This window comes from Galeopterus variegatus, unplaced genomic scaffold (assembly GCF_000696425.1).
Source record: "Galeopterus variegatus unplaced genomic scaffold, G_variegatus-3.0.2 Scaffold3086, whole genome shotgun sequence".
Taxonomy (NCBI): Eukaryota; Metazoa; Chordata; class Mammalia; order Dermoptera; family Cynocephalidae; genus Galeopterus; species Galeopterus variegatus.
Window position 1 is genome coordinate 8,902 of NW_007729197.1, and position 12,088 is coordinate 20,989.

Below are 12,088 nucleotides of genomic sequence, written 5' to 3' on the forward strand. Positions count from 1 at the left end.
TCTTTCATCATATGGCCAGTAGCAGTACAGGTTAATGCAAAAAAAGAACATGTTTAGCCAGAGTAATAAAATAATGTCCACACAGCAGGGGGACAGACAAGGTGTGTGTGTGATGGAGGTGGGGGTGGGGGAGAGACTCGTTAATGTCTGTAGGCCACTTAAGAGGGGAGGCACTCAGGCCATGCTGGCGTCACACTAATCAGATACCACATTTCTCATGCCTATTTTTCATTACCCTGATTTATTTCTGACCTGGAACAAAAAAACTAAACCAAGTACTTACTTAAATCTCAGGAATAGAAACCCATCACATGTGTAAATTGAAATACAAGTTAATTCATAATATGCTTTCATGAATCCTGAGAAAAATAATTTGATAACAAAATTGGAGAATTCCTTTCATGATTCAAGCCTTCCGACATTTAAATATATAGTTTTGCCTGTTGATTAATTTTTTAAACTGTAGGAATTATGCAATTTTTTTTCCTGGAATCAACCGTCAGTGGCTTAGCAGCATTTAATCAAATGTGATAAAACCTAAGATTTATAAAATCATTTAATAGATATTACAACACCTGCTTCTAACTGCAAACAGTTGAAAACAGACTTCACTCGCAATTAAGTCTTATCAGTAGTGACATTTTTTTCCAAGCAATACTTCATGGGTTTTCAAAATGACAATTACAGAACTAATACACAATTACTGTCACATGTAGTTTAGCAATTAATTTTGAAGACATTTGTCTAAAGGTTTCACAACAGAATATAAAATGGTTCTTATTGTTATGTAACGTTAGTTTCAATTCACAGAAAATCTTTTAGCATCAGCTCTGCTTCGGATAGGTCTGATGCAAGCAGATCATTTCTTTGTGGAATACAATCACCCCCTTGTAGATGTGATTAGGTATCATTCCAGGACTGTTTGAACACTGATACCTGTCAACTAATACATCTTATGAAAAGCTTCAATTTAGACATAAATTTTTCTACAGCAAGAAATCTATAAATTTATAATTAGAATCTCTTGCTGTTCAATATTTGTACATAATACAGAGTATGAGAGGATTATGAAATATTGAAAGCTGAATTCATTATTCATAACCCACAACATACAGTAAATATTCTTTGAAATACAACAACTTTGAGGAATCCATATTCCATTATTTTCGAAAGTCTTGCACACAGTAGCTATGGACAGCACCACGCATACCCTCATGTTTTCCAGATTAGGATTCTGGTCAGGGTTGACACTTGCTGTTTTTAATTTTCGTTTTATCATAAGCAGTTTAAGACTGTTGCCAGTGGTAATTTGCAATTTTTATCAAGACCTCTTCATTATAGCTTCTGACAGGACAGATGCTGTAATTAATCATGCAAGACAACTGGGGATAGTGGTCATACTGCTCTCAAAGAGGAGCCACTACAGAGCAAGAAAAGGGGGAAGAAATGGACACTGAAATAATTATTTTGGCTTAAGAATTAGTATTCACCATCCATTTTAATAGCACAATGACAGCTAGTTCTAGCCTCCAATATCAAATGAATGCTTTTTTCTCTATGCTTAACTTACACTTTCATCTTAACAAAAATACAATTACAAAAATATTCCCCAGGGGTTGTTGTTTATTTTTTTAAAGGGCCCTGATTTTGGGTTGTGCAATCCAAATTCTTAGCCATGAATATCAAATTTCCAGTTGGAAATGGAAGATGATGCCCAGGCTGAAATAAAACTTGGCATATGGCATATTTCCCATCTTAAATGTAGTCAAGGAACCAAAAGTGAAATTTGACATATCATTTTATTTGAAAAGTGAACAGTTTCCTTGTTGTTGCATCAAAATACAGTCCACAGTTTTTACTGAAATGTGTTTATTCTATAGCAAGATAAAAGCATTTTTGTTTTAGTTAAGCAAAATACAAACAACTTAATTGCTGCTATCGTAACTCATAAAAAAGTATAAAACAGCATAAAAACACAATAAGCAACGTAGCAATGAATGGTTTATGTCACCAGTGTTTACGTTAAAGCCTCGTTTAAGAAAACTTTACAACACATGATATGAAAACTTACAACTTTGAAAGAAAATATTTACATTGATTATTCAGATGTGGTGTGCCTTTTAAATATTCTACCGGTATCACATCATAATAAAAACTCTTGCTTTTTTCTTTTTAAATCTTAACTTTTGTAATAACTGTCTTCATTTAAGTGCATTTCCCTTTTAAAAATACAGTGTTTTTATTTTTTGAAACTTGTCACTCAAAACACGGAATATAATATTCACATTTCTTTTCTTCTAATTGGAATGAATATTATGGGCTAACAGTGGTCATAGATATTGTTACAACATATACTGTGGCTTGATTTGGAGAAGTCATGGATAAAAAGTGGAAATGAGTTAATAATTGAATCTAATCACTTGCATTTTTTTTTTCTGGAGAGATTTAGGAAAAAAATAAGAGCTTTGGCAAAAGTCTGTGATTTACACTATCTTTTTCATGACAAAAAAAATGCCATCAACAATTCACATCATACAAATGTTTGTATGAAACTGGATCTTCATACTTCAGGTAGTTACCACTGTGCTTTTTATTTTTAGGGCTTCAGAAGTTCAAATAGCCTGGAAGTGTGATTCACTCACTTCTGGAGGAATAAGGCCATTTTCTATGACTCAGAGAGGCCAGTTTATAGTCATCAATATGTCCCAGGATTCATTAAACGATTTGATTCACATATTGTAGGTATAGCCTGAATAAATAAAAAAGGCATCACATAAAAGAGCACAGCTTTTCTTGTTTAAAAACAAAGTGATTTATAGTCAGCTAAAAGATGTTACCCCGCTACGCTGTAGTTCTTATTGCCTATCTAATAGACACTTGAGAGGACCGTTTGATCTGTCACACATTTCTGCATAACCAACACCACCTTACAAGGTTCAGCCACATATGCTTTCCCCTCCTATGCCACTCTCCTTGGTATCCACAAATCCATCTGCCATGTGCTTCTTCAGAAAATACTGACCTGCGATAATACTTGAGTCTGTGTCTGAGACTGTATTTGTGACTGGTGCTGCTGGGAGGCTGGCTGGGGGCTGCCGATGGCAGGGAGGGGGGATGTTATCTGAGAGGCAACGGGGGAGTGCTGCCGAGGAGAAGGCTGCGACTGGTGCTGCATGTGTTGCAGCTGCTGCAGCTGGAGATGCTGCTGCAGCTGCTGCTGCAGCTGCTGTTGGTTGAGCTGCTGCTGGAGATGCTGCTGCTGCTGTAGGTGCTGCTGCATGTGGTGCTGAAAATGCTGCTGCTGCATCTGCTGCTGGATTTGCTGATGCATTTGGTGCTGCTGGAGTTGCTGCTGCTGCATCTGCTGCATCTGTTGTTGCTGCTGCTGCTGCTGCTGCTGTTGCTGCTGCTGCTGCAACTGCATCTGATGCTGCTGGGTTTGCACGGAAGGGCTCACTTGGGTGGAGGAGGCTGAGCCAACCATGGTCGTTCCCATGGAGCTGATCAGTGGAGCCCCAATGTTCGAGGGCATGTTGGCTGCAATGGTGACCGATGTGACAATCTGGTTCATGGGGAGTCTCATGGTTAGAGGTTTGGGAGCAATTGACCTAGGGAGTGATTGCTGGAGAGTCTGAGGTGATGCAGATACTGTTCCATGTTGAGACAGTGGAGTGTTGAGAAGGAGGGAGGATGTCAGATTGGTCGACGCCAGGGTCTGCTGAACAGATCGAATGGTCTGGGCTTCTGCTGATTCAGCAGCAGCCTGTGTTTGGGGGGAGAAAATTCCAGAACGTTATAATATGAAAGTAAAATATTTTGCATTTGGAGGGAGAAAATTCCAGAATGTTACAATACACGATACACAATATTTAAAATATTTAAGTATATTTAAGTATCATAAATTGATTTAGAAAGCGGCCACCATTATTCATTTATCCATGCTCCCCATATCATGCTTTGTCATGTGACTTTTTAGCTCCTCCCATAGGTGGAGCCAAATTCCCTACCCCTTGAGTCTGGGCTGGTCTTGTGACTTTGCTTTGGCCAAATGAAAGCGATGAAAGTGACACTGTCCCAGTTTCAAGCTGAGACCTCTAGAGACCTTGCACCCTTCCACTTTCTCCCCTTCCACACCCTGCCACTGCCATGTGAATGCTGACAAACCTGTGGCTCAGTTACCCCACTCAAGAGCCAGCAACTGCCATATATCCAAATAAGTGCAGCCCCCTCCAACCGGCAAGCTAACTGCAGACAGAAGAGCAGGGCTAGCTGACCCTGCCCAGCCTGGGCTAGATTTGAAGAACCAGCCAGCTAACTGGCACTCTGAGATACATGCTTATCTTTAGGGGACTGCACTATGGTGGCAAAAGATAACTGATATTTAAGAGCAACAATTCTGCAGCATTTCAGTCTGTATGAACCTCACCACTGAGTAGCATGTATAGAAAGATAAGAGTGTAGACTGCCTGAGTTCAAATCCAGCTCTACTGCCTAACAACTTCATGACTCCGGGCAAGTTAATTCACCCATCTCTTCCTCAATTTTCTCACACACAAAATGGGGTTATATGGTATTTACCTGTGTAGAGGTAGTGAGAATTAAATCAACTTGTGTCTTAAGCATGTAGAACAGTGTCAGACCAATGGTAAGCACTTAGAAAATGTTAGCTATTTTTATGAATTAACAACTACTACTACCACCAGAAGACTACCACTACTAGAAAACTTCAAAGCCCTGTGTTTCATCAAAGTAGAGAGTAGAAAAGTAGTTACCAGAGGTTCAGCAGGGGAGTGGGGAAAGGGGAATAAAGAGAGGTTGGTTAATGGACACAAAACTGCAGTTAGATAAGAGGAATAAATTCTAGTGTTCAGTAGCATTGTAGGGCAACTATAATCAACAACACTTATTGTATAATCTCAAACAGCTAGAAGAGATCATTTTGAATGTTCCCAACACAAAGAAATGACAAATGTTTGAAGTGATGAATATGCTAATCACCCTTGATTTGATCATTAAACATTATATACATGTATCCAAATATCTCATTGTATCCCATAAATATGTACATTGTGATGTGTCAAAAATAATAATAAAAATGAGTAAAATTAACTTAACAAGCCCTGTTTTTTTTTTTTTTTTTTCCTTTTTGTCTTTTTTCGTGTCCGGCAACGGACCACAACCCTCAGTGTCACGCCCGTACCGGACCGGGACCGGCAACGGGATCGCAACCCTCGGTGCTGCGCCCGCCCCTCGCTCAGCCAGTGAGCAGGAACTGGTCTGTATGTGGGATTCGAACCCTCGGCGGGAGCGCCCTCACGCTCTCAAGCGGCACACTGTAGCAGTGCGCCACCGGGCCGGCCCCAACAAGCCCTGTTTGTGTGATTATTTATAACAGTGCTCTCTTGAATAGAAGAAAAGATAATTAGACTCCTCAGAGTTATTAAATTGAAGTACAAGTTCAGAAATGTTTAAGTTTACCAACTATTTTCGAAGATTTCTAGAATTTATGAAAGGAGCCACAGATAAGGGGAGAATGTTCAACACTCACGTGACCCACTAGCCTATTATAAGATAATCAGCAGATCTAGGGCTCAAAATGGAGAGAAACTACCTATTACATTCTGTGTTAAAACACATCATTACCTCAACAAAAATAAATTATTTTACTAATGTAACAGTGATTGGAATTATCCATCTTAAAGACTATTTTTTCCTCACATTCTACACAAAATTAAGGTTGGTGGGGTATAAGGGGCCTCTTGGAAGCATCAAGTTGCCATCCACTGTCTTTGATGATTTTAAATGTTTACTTCTAGATTTTTATTACTCAGATTTATAAAATCCTACTCTTGGAAGGAACCTGATAAAAGTGACCTTATATGGAATGTCACCCAATGTAGGAAAAGCCATTTCTGATAGCTTCTGTTTGAACGTGTCATCATTTTAAAGAACCCTCCATTGGTGGACACCTCTCTGCTTAACAAAAGCTCAGGGGAGGGTCACATTCTAAAGTTTTAGGATAAGAAGAAACTCAAAAACATTCAACATTTCATCTTCAAGAAAACCATTAAATCACCCATAAAGTAGGACACACACAGTTTTGTACTCATAAACATGTACATAATTCTCATATATATACTCTGATATTTAAAAATCACCAAGCTAGCCATAAGGAAAAAACCACAAAGAAATCTTTATGTAGACACCCGGGCAAGTTGCATCACTGTGCCTTTAAAATGCTACCTTAATGGTAAATGGATATGGGTGGGTGATTGTACAGTTCCTCTTTGCCTGCCAGGTTTACTCCCCTATGGGTTAATAGTAAGCTTCTATTGATTTATTTGATTGTTGTGAAGATTCGAAGTGACAGTAGAGTCACATCTGAAAGGAGGGGCCCCAGGCTCTGCATGTAGAGGCATAAGTTAAATGTGTACATGATGCAACCCTATTGTTATTTCTTATGTTGGGGCTGAAATCTTGCTCGCTGTAACCTTACTTCTTGGATGTGTTATTCTATCCGGGGTACAGAGATCAAACTTAGCTTTCATTATATGATGGCCCTTTATATTTGAAGACTAAGGTCATATGCCCCCAAATCCTCACCTCCCTGATTCTTTCAATCATTCTAATATGATTTGATTTTCAGTTCTCACCGTCACGGAGACAATTCTTCGGAGGGCCTTCAGTTGGTCACTGCCTCTCTTTAAATTGTGGGGTCCAAAATAGAACCAATTCTTCATATGTGATCTAGTTGTCACCCTGTACAATTAGATGCTGCCTCCTTTGAGATCCCTATATCAGCGGCTATTCATACTTTTGGTTCAGGTTGAAATGACTCTAAACTTATATCTCAAGGACTACTTTAGTAGCCTCCCAGGTCTCCAAATATAAAGTTAGGATCTTCTCAAACGGCATTTAGTGAATTAAAAAAAAACAGTATTTTAGACTTATTCTTCTAAAATTCTGTCCTATTGGTTTCTTAGGAACATTACATTCCATTTGGAAATATTTCTGAAACCTGATTGTAGTGTACAATGTATATCTTTTAAGTTATCCCTTCTAAGTCAGTCACAGACTTGATGAGCCCAATCATGGTTGCTATTTCCTGAATACCTTTTGAGATGTTGGGTCTTGTCTTAAATCCATGTAAGGTCAATTATTCATGCTGTCATGCACAAAAGTCACCTCTACCTGCTTCTGGGTAAGTGAGTGAATCAATGATCCACTTAAGAAATACACGCACACTGTTACTCTACTCTCTTTACTCCATCTGATTAACCACCACCTGCACCTCCATTCTGAATATCTGTAGCCCACATAATCAGTTGTTTTCGGGCAACGTGCAAATCTGAATATAAAATCAGTATATCTTCCAACGAATGTCTTCCAGAGTCTCAGAAAAAGGTTTTTGCTATTGACCTGATGACTGTTTTCTTTTTCTACTGATGTGGTAAGTGTCCCAAAATCTGTCAACAAAGGCAGGAGGACCTCTGTTGATCTGATTCTGAGCAGCTGCCAATGCAGATCTTTATACAAAGAAGACAACTCAGGTGGAGAAAAAAAAGAGAATAAATCCCTTTAAAATGGCTTTGAAGCTCTACGTTGTACTTGAGACAACAATGACAATAAAATGGTATCTCTGATTGCTGGAAGAAACTTATCAAAAGCAAAAATATATTATATTTTATCCTCTAATATATTTGCTTAATATAATGGCAGAAATATATTTGATCTTATACTGGAAATTATCTTCCCCAAAGCCTCTCTAAATTCTAGGAAGGCAAAAGACAACATTAATTAAATATTAAAATAATATAATGTAACAGCTCATGCTCCTTCTGGATCAAGGTAATAATCATCTAGAGTGACATTTGTTTGGGATATTGGTACATTTTATAATACATCAGGGTCCATTGTATACTCTATGTATAATATATAATACATATGCTTTTTTTTAGTACTTGGAGCATAATTTTATTTTAAATAATCATGAGGTTTATTTATTTATGTGATGAAGAACAGTTTGGTCAAAAATACAATATCTCTGGGCCGGCCCGGTGGTGCACTGCTACAGTGCACCACTTGGGAGCGCGGCGGCGCTCCTGCCGAGGGTTCGGATCCCACATACAGACCGGTTCCCGCTCACTGGCTGAACGAGGTGCGGGCGCAACACCGAGGGTTGCGATCCCGTTGCCGGTCCTGGTCCGGTACGGGCGTGACATTGAGGGTTGCGATCCGTTGCCAGACACGAAAAAAGACAAAAAGGAAAAAAAAAAAAATACAATATCTCCTGTTAAAATAATGTAAACATTGGAGAATTTATGAGATGATGTCCAAAAATGCCTAACAAACATACCCAGCTTAAATAGAAAAATTAACACACAGCCCAGTCCCTGACCAAAAAAAGAAAAACAAAAAAAATGAGTCCATTTAAAATTTATCTATATACACATACATAAAAAACAGTGAATCTTTTGGAAAAAATTTAGATTCAACAACAGCTTAAATTAACTCGTATTTTTCATGTCATCATTTGGGTAATCTCTAAAGGAAACAAATAAGTTTATGAGTTGTTCAAGAGGCTTTTTATCAACTCTCAGAGGAGTTGCATTTATGTTTTCCATGCTTGAGAGAAGCTTTCCCCATTGTAACTATTTCAAAGACTGCCCTCCCCCACCCCCAAAGGTTTACCTTAGAAACGAGGCTGGCCCGGTATGCAGCCAGGGCCTTCAGGTATTCTTTTTTGGCAGCTTCCGTTTTCCTTTTATATACCTATTAAAAGACCACAGTTAGTACCAACTTTAACATATACATTCTCAGTTATAAAATAACTGCTGCACAAATTAGGTCACATAAACATAACATATAAAAAGCTGGTCTCCTTGGCTTTGATTTTTAAGTGTTAATACACACACAGAGCTATTAAAACAAAACAAAACCCTGCCACCCTCACTGGAACATAATTTTGATATTTACTGTCTCCAATGAGAAAAAGATTCCAGGCTGCAACAGAGATTCCTCGAGAGTATAGCTAAAGGCCTTGTGCTAAGGCAGTAAATATCGAAGCAAGGATAATAAGCTTGGCTACAAACGGCTTAGATCATATTAGAGAAAGTAATGCGTTTCTCCATCAATGTCTTCTTCCCTTCACACACATTTCTAAACTATCCCAAATCAGAAGACTAAAAACAACAGGTAGAATGTGTAAAGACAGAAGAGAAAAGACGTAGCCCTTTCAACCTTGGCTTTCTTTCAGAGAAAATAAAATAGAAATAGTGAAAGATGGGAGATTTCCACTAGTGAGAGCAATGAATTACATAAATAAATCCCACTATATTAAACCTGATTTAGGCTTCCTTGTCTTAAGTGGTCTCATGGCTGACCAAAGTACAATTATCTTTCTCTCCAGAGTTTAAAAGTTAGGTGTAGCAGTTTCCCAGTCCCTTAGAATTACAATTCTGAGATAGAAAAATCAGTCTGCTCCATACAGTGATAAGCTTACTGCAAATGAACAGGAAAATTCTATAGTGGCACCATCCCAATGAAACAAGCTAATAGGAATGACTTTACAAAATGAATTCATGATTTGAAAAGACAAAATCAAGGGTTTTCCACTCTTCATTCCTGCAACAATTATTCTGTTTTATCACTAATAGGGGTCGATTCTTCCATGGCTATGTAAAAGTTAACTCCTGTTAATGGTAATTGGAGTTTCATGCAAGGAGCAAGAGGAGGACTGACCCCCAAGGAACCCATTTGTGTGGAGGAGTTGCTGTGAAGGAGGACAGGAAACTGAGCCCCGAAGGAAGTCGCTCCCACCAGCATGGCTAATCTCTGAATACCTCTCATACTGCCAAGCTTTAAAATGAACTTGGAATAAAATTTCAAATGCCTAGTGACAATAATGAGACATGCAGAGGCGGCTTCAAAGTTTGGAAACCCACCAGGATAGCACAAGGGTTCAGAAAGATGATCAATGGCAAGGAAAGCAGGATGGACCTAATCTCTTTGTAGTGCCCTTTTTGAACAAAGGGAAAAAATTCCACATTATTTAAAATGAAAAGATTATCATCAAAAGTCTATGCTTGCAGGAGACTGCCTGGATTTCTTCCAACCCTTCTCTGAATGTGTTCTGAACAGGTACCCTTAAGCTGACAGAGAAACTGAGAGAACTGGAGAGTTGTTTGGATTTATGTTTGTGCATTTTAATTCCATAGCTTAGACAGGCTTGCATCAGAAGCGATCACATTCAGTGAATGTATACTCTCAGAAAAGGTGTAAGGAATACTCTGTAATTTTTTATGGCCGTGATGGAATGCCTTACCTGCTTTTGTTCTTCTCCAAGGCTGTCCCACATAGAGGCTACGATTTTTGAGACCTCTCCGAAGGTTGCATTGGGGTTTTGACCTTTAATTGCAGCCTGTGTGTCTCTAAAAAATAGGGCATATGCTGACACTGGCTTCTGTGGCTCATTGGGATCTTTCTTTTTCTTTTTCTTTGGAGTCTTGGGCTTCTTGCCAGAATCTGGAGCAGCTCTTTTCTCTCCAATGGCCTGCAAAGCAGGAAGAAAATTCACTGCCTAGAATGGACTTGCAGAGAATGCAGCAAGACTTACTCAGATCCATAATTGTTCTTTTAAGGTTTTGTGAAGCATCATCAACAGATGAATCACCACCAAAAGCGGGGGAAGGGTAAATTTGCTTAGAGTTAACTGGACAGCAGAAATTAGCATTTAGAACATTGATTAATGAGACCCAGAAGTATCTTCAATATATTTACAACATAATGCTCTAAATAGCAATTATGACTAATGAAAAACAGAACACTCTGTACCAGGCGATGCTATATATATGCTATGGTACACATGTATACATAAACAAAATATTTTACATTTTCAAAGATTTTAGAAGTAAAACCTAAATAATATTCAGGATGTTTATCATCATATTCAGATATTTTAAATAAGGTCCCTTGCCATAGTCACAAGCCATATGTATGATCGGTCTGAATTGATTTTTTGAGGCTGATTTTTTTTTATTTTACCAGAATGTTACTTTGCTAATGGGTCTCCGGAAACTCAAATGGAAATTAGCTACAATCTCTACAGTTGCACGATAAGGGAAAGGTCACTTATTTTCTAAAATAACAACTTTCTGAAGAATAGGATAACAAGAAATGTAAAAATGTCAAAAGTCCTTTAGCTGGAGATAAAAAGGAAATTGATACTCTATAAAATTACAAACCTGTAAAAGAGCAATAGTTTATACTTAAAATCACCAAGACTAACAAGAAAACTAATAAGAAGCTATTTATTGTAGACGCTAAGTGACTACCAGGAGAACACTGCCATAGAGACTCACACATATTCACAGTATGAACTCTGTGAGATCAGAACCATAGAAACGATATGGGTATAACTCCCAATTTATATACGACTAAGCTCTATATTCAACAGCTACTGTCATCAAATTTCAGTGATCATATAATATGCTTACCAGAGGAGAAGAAATGATTTAATAACCTTGTTTTATTTCATCAGATTATAGTATGATTATATTGAAGATAACCTTGCAATTAACTTCATCAAAAACCCTGAAGTATTTGACAAAAATCTGTTTTAAAAGCCAGCCTTGGGCAAGATCAACCAAGATAGATTCCAGTTACTAACAGATTGGCTTTTAATGGCCCTGAATTCTAATTCAGGTTTTTCTAGAGTGTTATTACTTTCTCAATAAGGGTCATTTGGAATTTAATCCAATTACTAAAATTCTCAGGGAGGAAACGGATAAGTAACTTTTCTTTGTGAGCTCTGAACCCTCAAGTGTTAAGAAACCACTGGCCTGCTCCTAGGTGGGCCTGTAGCTTGCACTATTTGAGTGGTAACAACATCCACACTTTATACAAGTTGTTTATATGCTTCAGATGGGGTTAAGTCATAACTCACCTCTCCTCCAAAATTCCATCTTTCATAACTCACATAATTAATTCAATAATTCTCTAGACCCCATAGTCTTTCTAAATTCTCAGAATAAGTGCGACTTGTTTAATTCTACTTAATGACTGAACTTGCAAGAGTCAGATGCTTTTC

General features: G+C 38.1%; 1 protein-coding gene across 1 annotated transcript in view; it reads right to left on the reverse strand.

The window, feature by feature from the left end:
• Positions 1-1,780: 1,780 nt before the first annotated feature.
• TOX3 (TOX high mobility group box family member 3) overlaps positions 1,781-12,088 on the reverse strand; it is a 31,936-nt gene continuing 21,628 nt past the window's right edge. Inside the window, exons 5-7 of the mRNA XM_008583941.1 lie at positions 10,325-10,552; positions 8,692-8,772; positions 1,781-3,763 (exon numbers count right to left, since the gene is read on the reverse strand). Of these exons, the coding sequence (XP_008582163.1) occupies positions 3,008-3,763; positions 8,692-8,772; positions 10,325-10,552 (1,065 nt within the window). The 3' untranslated portion in view covers positions 1,781-3,007. The remainder of the gene's footprint in view (positions 3,764-8,691; positions 8,773-10,324; positions 10,553-12,088) is intronic.